The following is a 26,121-nucleotide window of genomic DNA, read 5'->3' as shown; positions in this document are numbered from 1 at the left end:
AAAAGTGACAGTTCGTGAAATCGAACAAAGCAAATACGATTAAACGGACCATTTAATTGGAATTCCCAAATGTTGATGTTGATGATAAGAATAACTGAACAGATTTCATGTGGATTTAGTAAATTGCTTAAAATTAAAGTTTTCATTCTGTGATTTTAAGATTAAGTAAGATTTAAACATCGTTTGAAATTAGCTAAATCATTTTTTAGCCACCTTTTAAATCGCTAATAATTGATTGAACAATTTACTAAATTTTTTAAAATTTGTTCGCCAATAACTCTTTAAAGGTCTGTTTGCATGCGATGTCTCAGAACGAAAGGTTTTTCTTTAATAAACTCAAAAGCTAAATTAAAAAAAAGGAAGAACTAAAAGTCAAAGAAAAATAAAAACAAACTCAAAACTTTGGTTTAAAATAATATATTTTTAATATTTATTTTTCTTTTCAATTCAAATGTGTAGGTAATCACAATATTTTATAATAAAATAAAACTTTGTTTCTTATGCGTATTTAAATTTTTAAATTTTCATGTTTAAGTTTTGAAATAATAATTTAACTAAAAATAAAAATAAAAAAAGAAGAAAAGAATTATATGTAAATAACAATAATAATAATAATAGGTCGTATGTAGAAAAATGTGATCTGAATTAAAATTAATTGTTTAATAAAATAAAAATACAAAAAAAATATCTAAAAACAACTAAACATTAATATGGCCAAAATATAAAGTCATTATAAAATATTTAAAAATAAAAACATTTACTAAAAGCTAAAACTTATACAACAATACATTTATGTATACATAATATATTAAATAAGAAATTTACAAAAAGTCTACTTTTAAAATAAATATCAATTAGACTATCTTAATGTTCATTATTTTTTTTGTTAAAGAATTTTTGTTGTTGATTTTGATCAGGAAAATAGTAATTTATATTTTTTGTCAGCTTTTATATTTTTGTTTATACAATTTTATTTTTATTTTACCTGTAAGTATTACTGTTTCTTTGAATACATTCTTAAATACGATAACTTTACAATTTTTGCTTGTTAAGTATTTTTTTTTAAATATATTAGAAATAAATTTTATTGATTTTTCCCCTTTTCTTAAAACTTAACCTATCTTTTTACAGAGAGAGAAATTCGGGTCTTATATAACTTAGAAGCTAAAGTTTTGTGTTTTTATTTTGTAGGTAAAATTTAAATTTAAAAAATAATTTATTAAGAATATTTACAATTTTTGTTGTTTAATTTGATTCAAAAGGATTCATTTTGTTTTTAAATAAATGTTTTTGTGTTTTGTATTCGATTTGACATTGAAAACATATTTTGTATGTTCATGTTGTTTTATTTTTTGGCAGTGTTTTGTTTTTACCTGCAAAATGGCGTCCCTCCTTATACTCAGTCATTGTTATTTATACAATATACATTTTTTAAATATTTATAAAGAATTATAAAGAAAAATATTACACTGACCCCACCATTTTGAATGGAGAGGCTTTTGTTTTATTGATTTTTTGTTTATTTTTTTTAAAATTTTATTTTCGTATAGTTAATGTAATTTAAAAATGAAATTAAAAAATTACTTAATTGTGCATGTTGTGTGTTTTTTAATATTTTTTAATTTTAATATATGTTTTCAATGAAAACTATTCAATGGACTAGATAAATGGGGTGTTTGTCGTATTGTTTTTGGTGGTAAGTGTTAACAGTGGCGCCCAACAGAGCAGTTTAGAGTTGGCTAAAACTGCTGGTTGATACCCAATGAGCGGTATATGGACGTGCCGTCAACTATATAGGACCATAGTCACTCAATGCTTGCCCATGCTGAGGGCCGGGCAGAGTTACTACAACTGATACAGCCCGGGAATCGACAACCGATCCGGGAGCCGTGCTTTGTCCACCATAGCAGCCACCGCCAACACCACCGCCGGATAACATTACACCACCATTATTGCCGGGTGTTCCACCACCAACGCCTCCACCAATTCCACCACCGCTTGTCATCATGCCAGGAGGACCTCCAACAAGACCACCAACGCCGCTTCCTACCATACCACCAACTGTACTACTGCTAATGCCAGCGCTCATGGGCATGCCACCGCCATGACCGCTGCCAAGAACACTACTACCGCCGATTGTACTGCCGCCTCCACCCATTGGCATGCCGGTTGAAGCACCTCCTGACTCGCCAGGTCATACATGACTGGCCGGTGGTTGTTTCAAGACATGGTGGTGCAAATGGTGGTGGCTGGTCGATGCAACACTGGCGCCTGCCTGAGTGTAAGGAGTTGCCATTAGCGAGCCGGCCGCCGACCCGGGCACACCCATTCCAGATCCTGCATACGGATGTGGAACAGGTGGGCGTTGTTTTATCAGAGCCTGATTTGCACCTGTGTGATCAGGATGACCGAAGAGGCGTCTCCAGAATCGACGCCAGGACTCTAGAGTCTTACCTGACCAGATCCAGACTCCCGACGTTATGCCCACGGCCAGTGCCATGAAGTATTTTAGCATCAACACGGAGTAGAGAGGCTTCTTGGCGGGGCCCTTGATGTTAGCGCACGGACAAGCCAGCACTTTGATCCAGTCTTCGAAGTAAGCTGCTTCGTAAAGGTAGCATCCAATGACAATGGTCGCTGGGACGGTATAAAGGACGGAGAAGATACCAATACGAATCATGAGCTTCTCAAGTTTGTCAGCCTTGACGCCAGCTCCAACGCCTCCCTGTTGCTTGATCACCGATCGAATGCGGAAAAGCGAAACGAAGCCAGCCATCAGGAATGTTGTTCCAATGACCAGATACACAAACAGAGGGGCTAGAACGAAGGTTTTAAGATGATCGGTGTTCAAGTTTCCCACATAGCAGATTCCTAAGATCGGATCACCATCAACTGCCGAGAGAAGAAGCACGGCAACACTTTGTATCGTGGGAATTAGCCAAGCGGCAAGGTGGAAATATTGAGAATGCTTGGTTATAGCTTCATTTCCCCATTTCAAGCCTGCAGCGAGGAACCAGGTGAACGATAGAATAACCCACCAGATCGACGAAGCCATTCCGAAGAAATACACCAACAAAAAGACCAAGGTACACGATTGTGGCCCCGTTGAGGATTGTCGTAAGATCCGGCCATCGCAGGCTATTTCGTCATTGTTCATGAAGGTCTTCGATAGATAGCCCACGGCAACCATGAAGTAGCAGGCTGACAGGAAGACAATTGGCCTCTCAGGATACTTGAACCTTTCGGTGTCGATGATGAACGTGGTGAGTGTCATTAGAGTGCTGATGAAGCACAGTCCCGACCACAGAGCGATCCATATTCCGGCGAACTCCTTTTCGTCGTTTGTGAAGAACGGACCCTTGCATGGTATTCCGCAATTTGACACGCCGGCCACCCTTCCGACAGTTGTGTTGTACCAGTGGTTTTCCTTCCCCAGGAGTATCAGTGGTGGACGGCAACTGCATGTGCACTCCTTTGTTCTTTCTCCTAGGGAATTTTGGCAGTTTTTTGAATTCTTTCCTTTGCATTTGGCCGATTGCGACTGTTTCCGGTTCGATTTACCACCTGAGCCGCCCGATCCACTCGATCCTGAGTCACCTCTTGACGAGCCGCCAGATCCCCCAGAGCCACCTGACGAATGGCCAGTTCCCTCGTTCTCTGTGTAGGTCGGTTGTTCCATGCAGAGATTCTCCGGATCGCCGTGGTATGGCAAGTGCTCGCAAGCCATCCGCTCGGGCCATTCAAAGCTGTACTGTTGCATGATGGGCGCACAGCCCGATCGAGCTCGTTCACAGACCGACCGACAAACTGGCAGAGGCTTGTGGTAGTCTTCAAGGCAAATTGGAGTGTACATCGAGCAGAGGAAAAATTTCAAATCTGGCGAGCATTTTATCTCGACCAAGGGCCAGAACTGATGCACCTCCAGACCGGCCTCATCCTGAGTCTCATGGTTCATCTCGTTCGGGAATGATGTCATGTTGTAGCCGATACCTCGGCACATAGGAATGGTGATTTCTTCGCAGCGCGAATTCGGGTCCTTGGGCATCGCCGGCAGACCGAAGGCCGGTGCAGGGCTCACTTCCATGGACATGCTACCGCCACCCATGCCGCCCATGCCACCACCCCCACCGCCATTATCTGTCATATGTTGCATGCCATCGGCGGTTATTTGTGTCGCTATGACTCCAATGATCAGCACATGCAGCAATATTCGTAGGCTCGACCCTGGACACATCAGCGTTCTTCTCCTACTGTGTTTCACTGACATTTTGACGTGATTTTTCGTATGATTATACATTTTTGATGACGATAAAACTGTTAGCGGGCTACACTAAAATCAGACCAAGCTGACTTTGTGCACTCTCCGTGGCGTCTTGGTTCGTTTCTTCTTTTCAAAAAAAATAAGCCTATCCCCCCTTTAGCTTGGGATAACTTCTAAACTACAGATGATGTCGATCTTTCACTTGTCGTCTCCGTTCTTTCTGCCTCTCAAGTGAATAAATGAAGACCGGAAAGAATGACTACGCCAACAACGTCGTGTTGCGTCAAATCGTTCGAAAAGTTGACATCTGAAATGAAAAGAAATGACAGATACGCATTAGGACAAGTAGTTTCTATGTGTGTTTTATTTTTTGTTTTATTATTTTAACAAATCAATCAATCATAATGATGGAAAATTATTTTTAACCCAAAAAATATATGAGGACTTAAGCTAAAAGATGACAAAGGCACAACAGAAAAAAGGCTGAGAAAAAAGAATCCATACAACAAAAACAACAGAAGCATCCGAACCAAACGAGGGCATCATCTTTCGAATTTAATTGAATTTGACAGATTTCAAATTGAAAATGATTTTTGTGTTGGTATCATTTGGGTCTTTTTTGTCCCGCTCCTGGTGGTTGGTGGTGTTGCTCTTTATGTCACCGAGAGACCCTCTTAATACACATCATCATGGCGAAGAGTGTCACCAATCTGTCGACTTTTGTGGAGTTTTTATTTTATAGTGGGGCTTATTTGGAGGAGCCCAAGACAGTTGAATTTAAGTGGTGGTCACCATCGCCATTGCCATCGCATCGCGTCGTCGCATCAGATTGATGAGACTGGGAATATCAATTGCTCTTTTTTTGTGGTGCGACATTATAAAGCCTGGGCGCGGCTGTCTGTCTGCCTTTTGGTTAAGACTTAACAATGGTATCCAGTTCCATCTTGGAGGTTGTATGGATGCAGGGTTTATTTTAGGGATTTTGGTTATTTTTATTAACCGCGAAATGTCATGGATTTCTGTTGATCATCATCAGCTACCGAAAAAATGTTAGTCTGAGACCATAAGAAAAATAAAGTAGCAAATTTGTGGTTAATGGGTTTTTTTCTTGTGACAATGTGGTGTCATTTTGGCTTGACAGTTCGGCTAAAGATTTGTGTTAAAACAGACAGAAGAATTTTTGAGATCAATGCTCTTTTTTAAAAATTTGAAGTTCAAACAGGATGCAGCAGCGCCACCGTTTTCTTATTTCTAAGAAAATTATGACATTATAATGTAGTAGATTTATGGAAATCTATAATAAATAGTTAATATGTCAGATTGTGTTTGACAGTTCTTTTTTTCTATTTAAATTTCGGGGGTTATTTGATGTTTTTCAACTTGATTACGAGTACGTTATAAAGGAAACATTTGACTGTTTGTGATTCGGATCTGTCAAAGTACTGATTTTGACAATACTGGTTGGTTTATTAGTTGATCCGAAATAAATGTAACAAATGGATACTACTAAACATTGTAATAACTGACAGCTGTCAGATTGAGAAGAGGATAAAATAAATATGACATAGGGAAAAATCAATCTAAAATCTAACTCGATTCGTTTTAAGAAAATCAAAACAGATCAAAATATTTTTAAAGTTTACAATTTCATGATCACAAATCGAAATAGGATCGTCATCTTCAGACTTGGTCTTTGTTAATAATGTACATAAAGTCCCGGTAAATAAACATTTTCTTTAAAATGTCGGAATGAATTTTGCTTTTTTTATGATCTTTTCAAGATTTTAAGATATATCTCTGAAGAACTGTTTCAATTAGTATTTTGCTTTGTGAATCAATGCCTTGAAAAAAAATATCATCTCCTAAAGGCTCTTCAACTTAAATAAACACACGTATTCAATGCACTTGGTCAAGGAACACTTATAAAAAGGTTTCAAGAAGACTACATTATAATGAGATTTAAAGCAAAAGTGCAAATCACCTTATTCGTTATATCTTTTATGAAAAAATCACAATATTAATTCCAACCCATACAGAAACCTACTTGACAATGATAATGACGATTCCTTCATTAAAGTGTAATAATAATAACAGAAAAAAGGTAGAAGAAAAACAGATCACCAAACCTCACCCATTTATTATTCTTGAGTCAGACAACTCCAGCAACTTTGTAACTTCAGATACAGACTTTGATATCTTCAATCGTTAAAAAAACACTTGGCGATGGCGGCGGTGGAGACACGATCGATGATAAATTTACTGTGATGATCTCAAGAAGGACTTTAGTCTCAGACTCTTTTTTTGTTGTCCAGATCTTTCAACTAAGCACTCATAATTAAGTAAACATGATAAAGATCGCCCAGAACACCACAACCATCACCACCAGTAGCAATATTTGAACAAGACTTGGAGATCTCGTCCGTCACGATCGGTCGCGTCATCGTTGATCACGACTATTGGACCATCGATCGGCATCATCATCATCTTCGTCAGCATTGATGGAGCTAAAATACTTTATTTGGAGTGTGCACAGAATACCATTTCAAAAACCTATAAATATGGTCACCTGTGTTTTTAGGAAGCTTGTGGCATGCTACATATAGGAAGAAAAAAGGTAAACCGTTGTTGATGGTCTGGTCTGAGAGGTAGAAAAAATGGTTACTATTTTATATGGAATAACTATGTTGGCACACTCAACTTAACCTGGACCATATTGACATTAAACTGTTTGTGCAGCAGCAGCAGAAGTAACTGCAACATTAATTTAGTTTTGGTCTGTTGATCTTACACATAAGTGTTTAATACTTTTTACGGGTTCTATTTGTCTTTTTGTTTCTTTTTTCCCTTTTTTGAAGGATTATGTAAACAAAAAGAGTTGAAATGGTGCGTACAAACTACATTGTACCACACCTTTAATGCAGTTTTTATCTTTAGACCAAATTGATTTACCTGTAGAACTTGAAAGTTCATTAAGGTTCAGTTTTTCAAGAGTGACTTAAAAAAAATCGTGAAAATAGATCAGTGTCCAGTTAACCCCAAAAGAAAACTTGGTTTTCAAAGTTCTTGCAGACAATCAAGCCTACAAGGATGGATGAAGTTTCGTGTTAACATTTTTTAACAACAATATTGTTCACTTCGAAACAATACGGTCCTAGCGATACGTGCCAGCGCCTAAATCTTCCAGGTCTTTTTTTTTAAATCATCCTAGCTCAAATACATAGATTACTTAACCATGAACATTTATTAACTTTCAAGCAGTCCGGATAAATGATTGTATTACAGCGGTAATAAGTGTCGCAGAGTATATTTGAAAGGTCATCGATATTCAGTATATGACATTTTTAGTGCAAATTCCAAAGAAATATTTAAACATTATTGACTCTTGAAAACTAGTTTTACTTTTCTTCTACTACAGTCCGACTATCTAAAACTCCAACTTAAGATGTCGAACTCAATAAAGCACTTTCCGAATTTTTGTTAAATGGTAATGGAGTACCACAGGGATCTATTCTCGGTCCCCTGCTATTTTTAATTTATGTCAATGAACTTCCTTCTATTGTAAATCAATGCACAATTCATTTGTTGGCTGATGATGCTCAGTTATGCTCTTTTTTTTAATTAGCGAACACTAAAAGGGTTTTGTATACCTTTAATATGCCAAAGACACAGGGTAAGCATTAGGAAAAGAGGGAAGGGTTTAATAGGAGGTGTCGGTGTACATTGATTTTAAATTTCTGAACATTGCAATGACAGGAAAAGATAGAGCGTGGCAAGGCGTTCCACATTCGCGTAGTACGGCTAAAAAATTAATCTCTGTACTTCGTAGTACACCCGAAGTTAAGCTCAATTGTAAACTTATGGACATTCCTAGAATCACTGATATTACGGTTAAAATCTTTAAGGGGAGGAATGCAACTGGCTATTTCACTAGAGCATAGTCCGTTAAAATAACGGTAAAAAAGGGTGAGGCAAGAAACCTTGCGTCGATGTTCGAGTGACTTAAACGAGTTGATGATATTAATGTCACCGATCATTTTAAAAGCTTGTTTTTGAATACTGTCGAAGAGGCTTAAATAAGTAACTGGAGTACCAGCCCAGAGATGAGAGTTATATTGAAGTTCCCTACGTATAAAGGTTTTGTAGACTGTAGATCAGACGGAGAGAGAATTTCTTGCCACGTCTCAAAAAACCTAGACATCTTGCCTCATAAAAGATGGTTGCTGATGCACATTCCGAGGGTGTCGAACTTTTCCGTTTCGTTGATGGAAGTGCCACTCATAGATAGAAGATTGGTCTCGTAGAATCATTTACGCGTTCAAGAACTGGGGGAGTCATTACACTATCTAGGAAGGGGAAATTTTCGGCGAACTGCCTTGCAAATAAGTTGGCTTTATCAATAGAGCTAACTTAAGGTGTGTCATTGACAACAAGCGTAGGAACCGAGGAAGAGGAAGAATTTGTTATGTTTTTTACAAATGACCAAAAATTCTTACTGCCTTTGGGACATTGCAGTATTTTTCGCCGTAATTTTTGGTCATGTAAAATTGCAGTCCTTCGAATATAGGCGTTGCAGGCCTTCCTGGTTTGCTTAAACTTTATCCGGTTTTTCTCAGTTGAGTTGACTCACCTCTTTCTTCTTGATAACCTCTTTGCAGCTCGAATCAAACCATGATTTAACCTTGGGTTTAATACTTTAAGCCCTATTTGGGATAAAGATTTCCATTCCCAGATGAATCATACTAGAAATCATATCTGCATTAGAGTCTACGCCACTACCGAGGAAGCATAACGACTAGTAAAAGATCCTGAAGAAATTATTGAGACCGTCCCAGTTGGCTTTCTCGTACTTCCAAACGGTTCCTTGGAGCTCATTCTTTAACTTGATTTGTTTGACACGAGAAATTAGCAGATATTACACTGTGGTCCGATGTGCTTAGAGGCGTCAATACACTGATTGTGTACTTATCAGGATCAGAAGTGAGAAACAAGTCAAGTGTATTTTCTGCTCGGCCGTTAACGTCTGATATACGAGTAGGCTCATTGATAAGCTGAGTAATATAGTAACACTCAGCAAAAATCTGAGCACACATTCCTTCGGGCGTTGTCTAGCCCGAATGGCGAAGCCACGAAGAATTGTGAACATTGAAATCGACCGTAACAACGATTTCAGTGTTAGGATACAGGGAGACAATTCTTTGTATGGAGTCAGACAGAGCATCAAATTCCTGAGAAGAACTCTGTCCAGGTTTGGGCTCCGATAAAGAAAACACGGAAAGTTTTAACAACATGAAATTAAAGAGAGAGTTGGTAAAATGACCGTGTTGTTGTAAAAGTTGATATGCAACATCATTCCAAATATATATGACGAGACCATGATGTGAGAAGAATACTCATGAATAAAAAGCAATACCCATGAATACAAAATTCAGCTGGATCGGAATCTTCACTTACTTGGGTTTCACTCAATGCCAAAACAGCTGGTCTGTTAGAATTACTATAATCAACTCTAAAATTAAAATTATTGCTTAAAAAGTTTTGAAGAGTTTCATGAAATCAGTTTGATCATAAGTTTAAACATTTAAGTCTAACAGAATATTTAATGAATTATAAAAAAATGTCAATACCTGCCATTTTATGTCCGAAAGTCTGTTAAATTATGTGGAGTTTAAAAGCAATGAAATCTAATGCTTGAAGACTTTATTGAAGAAAAATCTGATGATTTGTCCAACAAATCAAAGTCGTTAGGAAAAGCTTAAAGTCATAGCAGCCATTTCCGTCGGAACGTGCAGCTGGGTCATTGAAAATTTGGTTTGTAATGGCAACCTTAACTTGTATGCATTTACCAATTTTATAACCTCAAATTAAACATAAAATTCTTGACAGATTTATTGTGTCAATAACCTACCTATGCCTATCAATTTTCGGACAAAATTTATACCTTTTGTTAGTTTTATCAAAAAAGAGACCGACCGCAAGCCGCATTTAAGTTTAGTTTGACATTTTGTGTGCTTGTACAAATTTGCTTTCCATCTTCCTCTTCGTATAAATCTCCAATACTAGATAAGTTTTAATAGTTCATAAGGGAAAATTTATGATGATACCACAACGGTACCACCTTCTAAATGCTTTTGTTCTGTCATCATAACAAAAAAAAAACATTATGACACATCAAAAACGATAAGGCAAGGTACCTTCCTTAAGTAAACTTTGGTCAACGACAAAATCTACAAAATTCAATTTGACTTTGGTCTAGTTAAAAATTCAATAAAAGAAAAACAACCTTTGATAAGTCCTATGAATCACATGAATAAGAACCTATGTAGAGTCTGGTCATTTGAGACGACAAGAAAAATGACATAACGAAGACCAATAACTACGATATAAAAGACTTCGATATAAAAGACTTTTTTCAAGTGAGATGATGCAGAAGACCGAAACCGAACACAATGACCTTTTGCTATTCAAAATAAATTTAACAGCTTGGAATTGTTATGTTATGATGAGACCATCGACAACCAACGATGACTTTCGACCCACCCAAGGAAGCAAGAAAAACCGAAAAAAAATCAATGTGTGTGTCTGATGACGGGCCAGAGTCAGAGTCAGAGACCTAAGACTATCTAAACTTTAGTTGTTCATCTTATACCAACTCCACCGCCATCGTCCTCGTCGTCGTAGACTTTCAAAACCAAGCCGTTCAACAATGTTATTGTTTCCCTAAAAAGTAATTAACCTCATTTGTTGACATGATATGATTTCAAATTCCAGACACACATGGTTTTTGTAGCTTGATGCTTATAAAAATACAAAACACACACCTTCAGCTTCAATTTTTCTTCTATACCGCCCGTCGTCTTCGGTCGTCGTTAAGTGATTGTTGGAAAGATGCATTCATGTTTTGTTTTTGTTTTACTTTTTTGATCTAATACTGATGAACACATTTTCATAGTCGAAGCAATAAAAACGATGTTAGAAACTTCCAAAAAACAAAAACTATTTGGAAATCAAAATAAAACGCCCTGTGTTGGAAAACCAAAAAAACCAATAAGCTGTCGAACAAAACAAACAAAGCAAATGTACTTCACAGGTTCCAGGAGCTGTAATGACGAACTATATATACAAAAAACGTTATCGGTACTGGAGCTGGAGCTAGAGCTAGAGCTGGAGCTGGTACATGCTGCTGTGGGTTCCTGGTCTTGTAGTCTTGTATATCCCCCACGAAAGAGTCGAGGCCATTATCATCATCATCTTCTGGTGTATCTTCTATATCGTGAAGGTATATCTATACTTCTCAGAGTCGCCATCTCAAGTGCGTATCTTCTTCGACGTCGTATCTATAGACGTATATTACATATAGAAGAAGATACTTTTACATTTTACTAACGTCTGCTTTGTTTCATTTTGGTGATGTTGCTCTTTTAGCCCACAACCCCAGAAGCATCTGCAGGAGAAGGAAAAGATATGATGGCATAGTGTAACCATCTGCATCAACATTTCCTTCAAATCCATTATCAGACAGCCCTGAATGAACAGAACGCCATCGCACCCACCGCCGGCAAAACAACAACAAGAAGCGTTCTGTTTCTATCTCTGATGAGGTATGAGAGGTGGGGGTGATGACGATGGAGGATGAGGATGATGATGGTGGGGACGACTTTATATAGGGACTGAAGTCGGTGTATGTTGGTGGTTTGTTTGGAACAAAAAGATGGACTACCGCTGGCGTGCAATTATTTTGTTGTTGTTATACTCGCATTTTCATTTTTGTTGTGTTTTCAAAAAAAGGGGGTGGGGTGTATGGGGGTGGGAGGAAGTTAGAGGTAAAAGACATAGTATAGAGGTGTATGATGGAAACAAGAAGCATATTCATTTTCCATGGGTAAAATACCTTCCTACCTACCAACACCGCACCATCATCATCGTCATCATCAGTTTCACCGTAAGTCTCAGATCCCAGCTTCCAGCTCCCAGTTGCCACCATTACCGCACCACCATCTATCCGGAGCAGGGTGGAGGATAGTCGAATGAATATGAAATTCCGGTGCCAAAGATTATTTAACATGACAAGTTAACAGCTTTTATGGTCTCCGCTGAAGGCGTACGGTGTTAACAGATTTACAGCGTCAATTATATGTTCTGGTGCGGTCGTTGTCGGTGCTACGGAATAACGTACATATATTTTGGAAATATGATGTTTGTCTTAAGGTGGAGCTGTCTATTTTCAGAAGATGTTTTGTTGTTAGGTCTGTGACTGTGTGAAGGCAGAAGAACGAGAGGTTCTATATATATTTTATTTTAGTCGGAAAGGAAATTGTTGAGTAGGATATTTCCCTGATGTACATAAAGGAGGGGGAAGGAAAATGGCTTTTGCCTTTTATACACAATGGCACATTGAGAAAAAAAATATTTCAAAAATGTTAAACATTTGGTTAATTTATTTATGAAACTGCTTCAATAAATATCACAAAATATTTACATAACTCAAAGAAGTGATCTGTCTTTTTCGTTGTTGGCTTTCTTTTTATATTTATGTCCTCAGCGGAGGCTGGCTTTTCGAGTGATGTGGTGGTTTTTTGTTTCGAGATTTTTGATAAAGAATTACGATTTTTGTTGATTGCTTGAGATTGGGTAGTTTTGACATCATTTAAAATTAAATGGTTTGGCCTCTTAACAAGACATTAGTTTTTGAATATTTGTCTATTTCGAATGTGATTTGAATTCGGGAAATGGGGAAATTTAATCGTTTTTGAAGTTCATTTGGTCATAACTCTTTTGAAGAATAAGACTTTTAATTTGACGACATTTTTTATCCAGACTGTAATTTAAAGAGATGACAGTTTTCTCAGACTGTGATTTGATAAAAATTTTCAATTTAGACGGTTGTTTAAAGGGTATTTCATTCTCAATCTGTAATTTGGTATGTCATACTGTAATTAAGTGAAAGCTACTTTCTAATTCTGCAAATCTGTGACACATGCTATTAGTTACCGTACTTCATTGATGTTTTTTAATTGAGACTGTAATTTAACTATCTTAATTGATATCTCATATTTAAAATTAAAAAAAAACTAGAACCGTCTTGGATGAATGTTAAAACCTGCTTTTCAAACTGTAATTTCTATTTTACATTACTGTAATCTAATAAAATAAAACTATTGCTACGATTTATTGTAATTTTTTTGTCTGTATTAAATGAAGACATATTTCTATTACTGTAATGAATCTGTAATCTTTTAATGATATCAAGAGACATCGTTAAATTTAAAGCTTGTTTTTACTCAAACTAATTCAAGTCTTGTGTTTTGTTATTATCGTCAGCTGTTTGAGACTGTAATGTATTAAAACTCTCTTTTCAAACTGTTGCTTGATGCCACACTGTAATTTAGTAAAAACTTTTACTTACAGTGATGTCTCTATTGTTTGTTCTATTTTAACTGCAATGATTCATGGACTGTAATTGGACTTTAAATTATTACTTATTAGAGACTTATTGAGTGTCATCTTAAACTTTGATTGCAATAGCTTAATGTCTGCTATCTGAGATTTTAAATAGTGTGAAGTTTGCTGAAGTTGACGTTTATTTTTTCATTCTACAGTTTAGAAACTGACTTTGGTATTTGAAATTGTAAATCTGCTTTTCAAACTGTAATTTGATGTTTTTTTTAATTTAATAAAGACTCATTTTAAACTGTAATGTTATTAGGCATAAAGTCTACATTAAAAATGGTGATTTAATGAAGTAAGTTTTAGCTGTTTTATGAAGACTGTAATTTAATAATCTTTGACTGTAATTGGGTGAAGAATTTGGTATCTAAGACAGTAATTGGGTTAAGTTTATTATTTAAGACAAAAATTTAGTCAGATTTGCTATTTAAAGACCAACTTAACGAACTTTGTTATATCACTTGTTTAGTGCCGTTTTTAAGACCGATTGTAATTGTGTAAAGTCTGCTCTCTCAGACTGTAAATGAAATTATTCTCATTTCAGAATTTATAGACTTCGTGGATGTGGATTTGCTATTTGGTTAATTACTAAATATACGAGTAGTACAGGACTGTAACGTAATTTAAAGTTAAATAAAGATCCCCATGATTAAGTCTTTTGAAAGTTCCTTCGTTTTTTTTTCTCTTAAACAAAAAATAAAGGTATACCGATTTATCGATGTTAAGCTTCTTCTATTGAATTTCTTATATTTTTTTTTACTTTTCTTGAAGTAGCTTCGCGGTTACTAAACTAAATGATGTTGTGCCAACAGTGAGAGGTTAGGTTGCGCGCCTCTTAAGTAGAATAGAATGGCATTCATGGAACTCTCAATCCAATAAGGTGCACATCTTTCTCATAAGTCGTCGAGTCTTCAATCATATCCACCCTACCCATGATGGTGCAAATGGCGTATATATCCTCTACGCCATAAGATCTTGTGATTTCACCTTAGAGCTTGCTTTTGTTTGTTTATCTGAGAGCGCACCTTTGCCCCAAGTCGTCTGTATAGTTTAGTTGGGTAAGGTACGTTCATTTGGTGTGATGGGATTGTCTATATACTTATATGCTCGCAGCTCCATAAGGAACATTACTCATAAACCAGATTCGTATATCATAGACCCATAGAGTAGGTAAAGTATAGTAGGTACTTAGCCATCACCATCATCTACATCAGCATCAGCCTTAGTATCACCTCAAGCTTCTTGTGCCTCTTGTTAGTAATATATACAACACTACAGTATTTTGTTTTTGTTTCTTATACTCTTCATCACCATTTTGTTGTTGTTATGTTACTTCGAGCACCTGAAATGGGTACTGAATTACTTTTTAACTTTGTTCGAAGTGAAGAAAAGAAGAGGTAAGCAAGGTAAGGAAGGAGCTTGTTCAGGGTGACGATGACACGATGGAATGGTATGGTACTGGTACCTATCTTCCTTTAGGTCTTGAAACGTGACTTGCTTCTCGTATAGTACATATTGAACACAAAAATCCAAAGGAATCATAGAAAATTTTACTGTCGTTTTTTGTTGTTGTTGTTATTTTTCTTTGGAAAAAGTCATCTCATCGTCGTCGTTGGCGTTGCTCGTTGTTGTCGCAAGTTTTTCCATCAGCTTCTTCATTTTCTTTTGCTTTTTTTTTTACTGAATGACGAAGAAACCAAACGACAACAATGACGAGGCGGACACGATCGAGAGCAAAGTAAACAGCTAGCAGCTATTGAAGGAACCATTTTTGGAATCTCATCTCTCTCGACTTAATGTCGACGTTCTTCTCGCCATCGTCGTTGTCGTCGTCTGTCTTGAGTCTGATGATGGAAATACCGAGTTTCTTTTTTTTTTATTATTTTGATTTTGTCCACTTATAAAAGGTGGCGATATTTTATTCAATCTTCATTGAAATTCATAAATATATCTAACCTAACCTATCTACTTTTAAGCTTTTTGTGTTCCATCACAAACTAGAATATTATGTGGCTTTGGGTTTTGCAATCAACGACGACGACGATGCAACAACGGCATCAAGTCGAATAGAGAAGGAAATCTTATGAAATGGAAAAGAGCTCCGAAGATGCATCTCTTACAGAAATAAGAAAGGCGTCGTTGTTGTATGGAAGTCTAAAGTCGAAGTGTTTGGTTTTTCTGATTTAAGTTTTTTCTTTATTTTTGTTGATCTAAAGTCCTATATTGAAAAACCTCTCATAACTTATTCATGTGTCAAGAGAAAATTGAATTTATGCAATCAAGATGAGAATACTATTTTGTTAAGGAGTATTAACTTCTTTTTTGCCGATAAATTTAATCTTGGCCAAGAGACTACTTTTGTTTGCTTTTTTTAAAGGAATTTTATTTTAGTCTTAACTAAACGAAGATGTTTTCGTTAACCTGAAGAGCTGATTCATCATCCATCCAAAATTTTAAAGTTACACTTAAATGGAACAACACTCTAAATGACTTCTATCTTGTCTAAGTAAGGATAGAAGGCAAGTTATTGACATAGTCGGTATCTTAAGTTAAAAATTACTATGAATTTATTGGTATAAACTGGTATAAAAACTTTAAAATCTTCAGATTTATCCAATATTGATTAAATCAAAACAATCACCGTATAGCTGTTTGTTAAAAGTATAACATTTTGTGACTGTATTTATGTACTGGTTGGTATAAAAATGGCTACTGATTTATTATAGGTATCAAATTATTAAGAAGATAAAAGAATGTCAAGCAACTTGTAAGCGATAACTAAATACTTCTGATATAACAAAAGAAAAACGAGTAAATTTGTATAATTCTATTTTTTATTACACCAGTTTATACCAATTGACAAGCAACAAAAAACCATGAAACTCTGTAATTCAATATTTCAAATAAATACAAATAATACGTTTGGTACGTTGTAATATGCTGATTCATATGTTCATATTCAATGTAGTTTATACCAATAAGCTCATCATATTGAAAAAACCATAATTCATAAACAAATCATGAACTTCTTAAACTTTAGAATAATGTGTTCGTTTTGTTTCACTTTTTTCTTATTAAAAACAAACTATATCTCAAGACAAAAATTCAAAGTTTCTTCAACGAAATTCGTCTAAATATTTGTGTCTTTTTTTGGGTTAAAGCAATTGACATTTTTAAGAGAACATTTAAGTAAAGTATAGAAACATAGTCATATCTACCTATGAGTAAAAAAACTTCAAAAGCTTCCGGATCCAGTCTTATTTATTCTAAAGTATAAAGGATGAATCTTTGTGTCAAGGGTTTTCCCATAAGAAATCGAAACAAAACACACACAAATAAAAAGAAAAATTTAACCGTCAAAGAAGTTTTCTTTGCACATTTTTCTTTATACCTATTTTCATTTAGTTACCTTTGGATGATAAACGACTTTCTTTTCTGAAGGTATACCTAACTATACACAAAAGAAAAGAAAACAACGCGAACAAATGGTGATACGCTGCGATAAAAAAGAACCTCAGACAGAATAAAAAATACTTGCTTTTGAAAAAAGGAAAAACAAAAATAAATGTATAAAAATAGTAAAAGACCTATAGAGAGTTTATTCAATTTTCCTGTACTTTACTCCTTTGCCGTCTTGTTTAAGATAGAATAAAAAGAAAGAAAGAACAAAACAAACCCCACCGGAATATTATTTTATTGCGAGCGATCATAAATTTTATTTAAAGTTTAAATCTAAAAGGATATGCAAAGTAAACAATACAAAAAAAAGATGAAAGAAATTAAAGGAAAAGTGGTTCTACTTTACAGTGGAGCTCATGAAATATTTTCTGTCACTTTAAAACACAACTTTTTCATCCCAAAGAAATAGGTTTTAGATTTATACCATAATTTATACCTATTAGTGAAGTTACAACCGAAATGTCTTTAAATTCGTTTTCCATAAATAAAATATCTCCGACGAAATCGTAGGGTATTTCAAATCTTAAAACAAATTGTGCATAAGTTTATACCAATTAAAAAAAGGTTGTAAACAAAAGTTCATTTGAAATTTTTCAAACAGCGATTTATGGATTTTTATAATATCAAACACATTTGTTTAACTATCTTTTATAAAACTACTTTATACCAATCAAAAAGTAAACAAACAAAAGTGAAGTAAAATGATTCGTTTCTCTTCGAGTAATTTTTTCTGATTCCTTAAATAGATTAATTTATACCAACCAGGAAACAAGAAAATAAAAAGTAAAAAAAACATCCTTTTTAATCAAGACTAAATCTTTCAATTTTCTTTTAAGCTGCGGATAAATAGTTTTAATTTAGGTTTTTATTATACCATTTAGACGACACAGTATTTGCTTTTTGTTTGTTTTGGAACTCATTAACCCCACTGTTTATCTTCGTAGTCGTCCATTTTTAGTAAACTTGAAATTGCAGTTTTTTGACGCACAGTACGTTTTTTATTTTTAAAAATTATTCTCTACATTTTCATCAAACGAAGAAGGTTGAAGGTACCTTAAGGGGTGTTAATCTGTTTGTCGGAAAATTGTACTACAAGAAGCATCGCAAATAATATAGTGTTACTACATTACGACTGCGACTACATATTCTGATGCAATTCGCTGTTGGATGGTGTAAAGTTATCCTACCTACTCAAAGAGAATCCAAAGGATCAAAGTGGACTTGTTTCATAACTTTTGAGGTACCTAAAGTAAAAGAAGGAAGGTGTCCCACCTCGTAACAGAATCAGAGAATGATAAAATATGTAATGTTCATTTCTCTAGTAGTTCTTTGACCTTTAAAATTAACTTCGTTTGAAATTTTGAAATGTGTTAATCAAAAGTTCCTTTTTCAACAAATTAAAAAAAAAAAAAACAAAAAGAGAATAGCTAAAAAGTGGTGAAAGGTAAAACTGTAAGAAAGAAGAAAGAATGATGACGAATGTAAAGGGAAAATAGATGATTTAATTAAAATACTTATGAGATGACATTTCTAGGTTTCTCTTTCTTGTTTGCTGTGATTTTTATATTATGCTCATAATTAAGGAAAGTTTGGGTTTGTGAAAAGCCATGTATAAGGACGAAGAAATGCTTTTTCAGGGATTTTATATTTAATCATTTCATGTTTTGAAAAGGAAGAAGAACAAATTACAAACTGAATAATTAAGATTCTTTGAATTAACGTAATTGTTTCGTTTTTTTTTTAACTTTTATAAATCAAAGTGTCGAACAGTTTTAGATCTTTTAAGGTAAATTCGAGAAAATCTTATTATTGACTTAGAATGAATGGAGCACGAAGATACTTTTAAATTTTAGTTTTAATGTTAACATATTAACAACAACAAAGCAAATCAACGAACAGATAGGTTACCTAGTTTTGAGATATGTTTTTCAATAAGAAGTTTAATCTTAAATAGGTAACTTATAGTTATGAGTTTTTAGATGACCAATGGAAATAGTCTGTGGTCTTGGCAATAACCAATGTTTTTTTTCTTTTATTTTTCGAAACGACCAAAGGTGCTTTCCTGAACTTTTGTCATAGTTCATGCTTTTGTACTGTATAGCGCAGGACGCGGACGATTAGGGTCTTTTATAGCTACACTTTGGTAGTTCGAGAGAGGGCCTTACTACTGAATTTCTTTCCCAGCTCAATGAAACAGCTGTTAAAAAGAGTAATTCTTCGTTTGGTCTCAACCCTGGTGTTGTTTTCTGTGTTCATAGCGGAGTTTAGGTAGACAAAGTCCTTAACTACCTCAAAGTTACTTCTGTCTATGGTGACGTTTTGACCGAGACCTCGGTACTGTAGGTTTTCTCTTGATGACCTTCCTCAAAACTCACTAAAACTAAGTTGACATTACACTGAGTTTTACCGATTTTGTCAATGTCATCAGCATATTCCAGTAACTGGACAGACTTTTGAAAGATACTGCTTTCAGTTATGACATTGGAGCTCTATTCTTTAAAGACTTTTTTAAATTCGAAAGGTTCTGTTAAGTTGTTTAAAACCTTTATGGAGCAAGGTTAATTCTCCATGGTTTGGTTATCCCGTAGAAATGGACGAGCTTGGCAGGGATGCTAAAACTAGACATAGTCTTTGTAGATGTTGTCATATGGGGCCTTGAAATCGTTTAATAGATGGTGGGTGTCGATTCGATGTTCTGGGTATTTTACAGGATCTGCCGTAATGTGAATATTTAATCGACTGTGGATCTTCTCGGTCTAAAACCACACTGATAAGGAACTATCAGGTCGTAGAAGGTGGTCTTTAGACGTCCACATATTACTGCAGAGAAGATTTTGCAAGCGATGTCAAGTAGATTGATTCTTCTAAAGTTGGTGCAGTTTAGAGTGTCTCTTTTTTTCTGTATCATAATTCACATTTAATGTTCCTTACATTTTTACCTCTGAAGTCAGTTTTTACAGACATTCAACAAAAGTTTTTAGGTTAAATTCAGTAAAGTTTAATTTACTTTAAAGAATATTTTTTCAAAGAAAGTATCAGAATTTCACTGGAAAAACTAAACAAAGCAAAGAAAATATACATCATCTACTTGAGAAAGATTTATTTTTCTAAACCTTACAATTTATGTAAATTATCGGGATATTCTTAATGCAATTTAAAATTCAATGTTCATCAGGCCTTTTTCCATCTTAGCCTCTTTTAAGATTCATCAGTAAAACTTGATTACCAACCTATAGAAGATTCTCCCGTAAATCCTTCAATCAAAATACATACTCGTATACGATTTAGAGCTCTTCCTGACACGCGATGATAGATGTTTTTGAATATTATACCCCACTCATTTATTCAAATCAAATGTCAACTGATTTTAAAACATCAATCTAGCCCACCAGTTGTCACTTTGACAGCTTTACAGAATGATTTTTTTTTTTTTTCCACTTCTAGGAAAATTCCTACGCACAGTGTGTTTCATACAAAATGTATCCAATCTAAGTCTATGTTTAAGAATAAACTAAAGTTCAATCCTAAGATTCAATATGCATAAAGGGTTTAATTTTGCATATGCATCACACACCCAACTCTTGTAGTTAAAACTTCCCACCTATCTTCCTAAGTCGACTTGTTCAATGATCCTTTATTTTTCCAATGTATGTATACTTACGTCGTTCGTTATAAAAATAAAATAAGAAAATAAAAATATCAGAACCTTATAAAGCAAAAGAAGAAGCAAGGAGGAGGACAGCAGAAATTATTTATAAACAACACAAAAAAGCAAAATCAATTTATTTGTCACTTCATTTTCCTTTATGTCTCCTCTATTTTTATGACCATCCATTGGTAGCAGAGACGTCATGATGATGTAGGCAATTGTATTTGTAGGCAGGGAGACACAAGTGACAGCTAATGTCGTCCTTTATTCTGTCTGTCGATACTTAAAAATAAAAATTGACTCTTGATTGATTGCCATTTGGTGTGAGATGAATTTTTGATTATGATTTTTTTTGTATTATTAAACAATATAACGAACAACGAATTCCATTCGTTTAGCAAACGTATTTTATGGCAAATTGACATTGATAAATTGACGGAAATTTCACAATAATTATGGTGGCTTTTTAAGCTTATTTTGTACTAAGCACTGAACATAATAAGTTGTGCGATGTGTGATGGTCGTTAAATATACCTCTTTAGGAAAGTTTGGTGAAAAAAGTTAACTCAAATCAAAGAAGTGTTTAATAATCATTTAAAACTATTCTATTCAGGTAATGGCGGAGTGAATGATTTTGTATACAATACCCTTATGAAAAGACTTTAGTAGAAATAAAGTCATACAAAAATTAGGAGTTTTTCAACGGATTATAAACAAAATGATAATAAATCATTTTTAAACCTTAAAACACGATTTACATAGGAGAGTGATGTTCAATTTTTATTGTTTGTCGGCAACAATTTTTAAAGTGAAAGAGTTGCCTAAAAATTTTGTACAGAATGTGGTTACAAATTACCATATAACATTCAACATTTAATTTTTAATGAGCGTGAAGGTAGCAAAGTAGTTTTTGATTGTCAAAAATAACGAGGTTACACTGGAATGTGCTTTAGGAGCCGATGTTTTTAAAGTACAAATGTAAAATGATTTTTTATTTGAAAATAGTGAAAAACTGGAGATAGCTTTTGAAATTAAAACTGAATCCATTTAACTTGGGGTGAAATCATTTATTATTTGTCATTTGTAACACAATTTTCAATATCGAACAACAGAAGTCAAACTGACAGATACAAATTTAACAAACGAAGTGTTTAATCTCTTAAAAATTTGCTCTTCCATAAGAAATAAAAAAATCGATTTCTGTACCACTAAAATTAAAATTTAACTGACTTAGAACTAATGGAGATGATATTGGGCTCCCGGAAATTACGCCAGAATTTTTTTTGGAAAAAACGCCAGAAAATGTTTTCTGCTTCAAGTTGGAAAAACAAGCAGAATTTTTTGTGGAAAATAAGCCAGAAACATTGGAAATTGTGCCAGACAGAAATGAAAAAAAAAAACCAGAAACCAAAATGGAAATTAGGCCAGAAAACCAATTGATATATTCTGGCCTAGTTTCCTAATATCAATTTGCATTTTAAAAGTCGCAACTTGGTCAATATTGTAGACATTTTATCATGGCGTTGCGGACGCGGCCGGCGCGGGCCGGCGCGGCTACGGCGTGGCTGCCACGCAAAAAATTACTAAAGTTTTCAATAATTTCTTTTATTTGTAACAATTTATTTAAAAAAATATAAAAGACAAAATATTTGTACTAAATGTAAACTTGCAAAGTGTCTGCTACGATTTCCCGGCAGCATGGACATTTGTAATTTTCGTTTGAATCTGCGACTGCTTAAGCTTGCAACTTTAAGTTGCACTCCCAGCATATTTTCATATGTCTGCACGTCAACAACACAACGTCAAGTATCAATGATGAATTCGCGAAACTTTATTTCTGGCTTTTTTTCCAAATATTTTATTTTTTAGGAAAAAATGCCTGAAATTCCGAAATTTTGCCAGAAAAATTTGGGAATTTTATATGAAGAATTTTCTGGCGTTTTTTCCTAAAAAAATTCTGGCGTAATTTCCGGGAGCCTGATATTGAATCATTAATAATTTCAACTAATAAACAATTCTGCAAATACTTTCTATTATTGGCGAGTGTGTAAGGGGGAATGGTGTATGTTCAATGTTCATGTCCCCATTCAAGAAAACAAAGGTAAAAACGCATACATTTCTTAAAGTCTTTTTATATGAACGGAGATGGAAGGTGACCACAATACACAACTATGTTCAGGAATAGTTCTAACAAATGGAACCAATAGAAGCTTAAGAACGTAAGGGCTGTAGAAATTGCGACCGAATCTCTTTATCTCTAAATCAGAAAATACAGAGACTTTAATTAAATGAAATGTATCCAACGTAAAATTTAAGTCAAAGGGAACTATTTTGAGTGTAAAATTCATGGTTTTACACTTTTCAACATTCAAAACGAGACGATATTTATTGCACCATTACTTTATTTATTAACACATCTGCTTTCAAAAGTAAACAATATGCAGTTAATTTTATACTTTTGAAAAGCTTAATGTAATCAGCAAACGATATTTTTATAATCGAAACCAAGTCAGTTATAAATAAAATAAATAAAAGTGGACCTAAATGGATTCCCTGAGGGACGCCAGATTTTACATCAAATTCATCCGAATTGTCATTACTAAATTCAACACTATGAATTTTTTTTGTTGAAATCCAATTCAAGAACTTTAATGAAGATTTAGATTTAATTAATTATGACACAACTTGTCAAAGGATTTACTAATATTAGTACATACACAATTGACTTGTCCAGGTTTTTTCGAAACATCTACGCAAAAGAAACTAATTGAAGTACAATGAAAGGAAAGTCCCTAAACCATACATCCAATAGACTGGAACAGTTTCGGTATCACGGAACGAATACACTTTTCCAGATATCAGAAAAATGCGAACTAATTAAGGACTCATTAAAGAGAACACATAAAAGATATGATAAATGAGCAACACATCAGAGCCTGGAATAATACACTCGCCCAATTTCGTGATACTCTGCGCAACAATTTCTTCGTTGACTTCAAAATTAATAGTTTGTATCTATGAAAGCTTCTTTGAAGAAGTTTGCAAACATGTTTGCGATAACCGATGATAGGCTCGTGATAAATTCACAATGAATTTGACAAAAGAGTTAGGGTAGTCACTAGTTTTCTTTTTACAATTTACGAGTTTTCAATAACTATCTGGAATCTTAGATCTAAAGGTCACTTTCTATTTAAGAAATATAACTTTCATTAAAGAACACTCTTTTAATATCTGTCTGCTTTTTAAAAGGCTACAATAAAACTTGTTTCAAGGCAAATAATCCGACACCCGTTTCAACCGACAAAATATTGTGTTCGATTTGTATTTTTGTTTTATTTGGTCATTCGATATTGATTTGAAGTTGGTAGCACTGAAATTTGACAACTGTCAAACTCAAAACACGCCTTGTAATGCCTTTTTAAAATAAAAGTTGTTAACAAATTTTGTCAAGTCGTTATTTTAAAACCTGCTGTTTTGCAATTAGATTCAAAAAGCCGCATATTTCGACTTCTTAAAACATTTTCAAAAAAAATCTGTAATCAACCTTAACTTCCGTTATTTACATATATATATTGAGTATAAACATCACTAATAACGTCAAATACGACAAACTATAGTACTTTAAGCAAGTGCCATTGCTATTTTGTCAATGACACGTATAAATTAATACTAAACAAATATTTTCCCAAATATAAGTGTTTCCATTTCCATATTACGCTTTTCACCCATCATCATCATCAACATCAAAATGAGGCAACATCAGCTTCATGTTCATCTGGCTTTTCCTCACTTATTTTATAATAATGCACCCTGAATGCCTGATTCTCTACCATTATATACATATATACGGGCTATTGAATTACAATTTTGTGCGCTATTTACACAATTGATCATTATGAACACGACGACGATGACGATGACGTTCTCTTGTAGTAATTAAAATGTCATTCCATTTATGCCAGTTCAGCTTCCACCAAAAGCGAGAGCGCATTGTTCGAAAAACATCAGAACAGAACAGAACCAAATCAAACCAACCAAAAGTATTCCATCATCGTCCAGCAGCTGCTGTCAAATACGAGATCCATCATCAAGAGGGACACAATTTGTTACTTACAATTTTACAATATACTACGTACCTATATATATAAATTTTATACGCTAGGGTATATTTAATATAGAGCTGATGGGGGTTGGATGAATGATATACATATTTAGACTAAAAGAACGCTTTCCCTATGAGTCTACGCCACATGGAAAGTATCAACGACACAAATGAAAATGAATAGTGTGTGTTTTTAGGACCACAGATGGTTGTATTCACGCCAAGTTCGGATGATGACTCTAAATTCCAATCCAACTTTTAAAGAGGAGTTTGGGAAAATGTGAGTGTGTTTTTTGACGAACTACACTCACTACTCACTTAAAGGACATCCCATCAGCAGTTGAGGATTTTCATATAATGTCACTGGGAAATCACATTTCAATCAATACAATCAGTGCGATGCATCCTTAAAATTTAATTCATCCCTAACACGAAAACAACGTTGATGAGGATGATGAACGCGAGGACAACCAACGACAACAAGGACGAGCACGAGGACGAAAGGATGATGATTCTATATGACAAAACAAGAGTTTGGATATATTTTGGGATGATGTACTTTAGATGTGGTGATTATGCATCTCTAGCTACATTAACCCTTAAACGAACACCATGTGTAACTATGTACATATAATATTGTCATCTTTGTGTCAACTGTCTCTCGTCTTGTGTATCCTGTTTTGTGGGATTACAAAAAGGAGATTTTATATATAAGCAGCACATGGTGTTATGCAAACTACTCGTATACTCTCACCCTTTATATGTCTTATGTGTCACCCATAACTATAGTGAAAAAGTCTATTGGAGCGGATTTAAGGACTCTTTTATAGGGCCTCGAATACAAAAAATTGACAGATTGGTTTTTGAGGCATAGAGTTAATATAGCTGAAGATAATCCGTCATTAGAAACTGAAGTAAGTATTTAATAAGGTCTGTCACATATGTAACAAAAATTATCTCAAAACTTTTTACAACGTTACACCTAAGCGAAGAAAAATATATAACGCTTTTTGAAAAACGATACTGTGCCAAAAATAATGGTTTAAAATTGTGCCACAAGTTTAACACCTGCGAAATACATATGGACAAAGTTAATTATTACATTAAAATTTTCAATTCTTCTTTTAATAAGATGACTAATAGTTTAAGGAAGAAAACATTGGTGTGAGTGATGAATAAGTAAACATTTAAGTGAATAAACCTTCT

The 26,121-nt window shown here is 34.4% G+C and overlaps 2 protein-coding genes across 2 annotated transcripts in view; both read right to left on the bottom strand.

Annotated features, from left to right (window-relative positions):
- Window positions 1–1,055: 1,055 nt before the first annotated feature.
- On the bottom strand, window positions 1,056–2,164 carry LOC129943029 (uncharacterized). Its single transcript, XM_056052233.1, has one exon. It carries the CDS (start codon window positions 2,162–2,164, stop codon window positions 1,790–1,792), a length of 375 nt encoding a protein of 124 aa, XP_055908208.1. The 3' UTR covers window positions 1,056–1,789.
- Window positions 2,165–2,194: 30 nt separating this feature from the next.
- LOC129943028 (frizzled-2) overlaps window positions 2,195–26,121 on the bottom strand; it is a 315,230-nt gene continuing 291,303 nt past the window's right edge. Inside the window, exon 6 of the mRNA XM_056052232.1 lies at window positions 2,195–4,568. Within this exon, the coding sequence (XP_055908207.1) occupies window positions 2,195–4,297 (2,103 nt within the window). The 5' untranslated portion in view covers window positions 4,298–4,568. The remainder of the gene's footprint in view (window positions 4,569–26,121) is intronic.

Source organism: Eupeodes corollae, chromosome 1 (assembly GCF_945859685.1).
Source record: "Eupeodes corollae chromosome 1, idEupCoro1.1, whole genome shotgun sequence".
Lineage (NCBI taxonomy): Eukaryota > Metazoa > Arthropoda > Insecta > Diptera > Syrphidae > Eupeodes > Eupeodes corollae.
Note: the sequence above shows the minus strand (reverse complement) of the source record. Positions and strands in the feature narration are given on the sequence as shown.

Excerpts from the sequence above, each read along its gene's own strand:
- LOC129943029 (XM_056052233.1), bottom strand. The coding sequence starts at position 2,164 with ATGCCAATGGGTGGAGGCGGCAGTACAATCGGCGGTAGTAGTGTTCTT.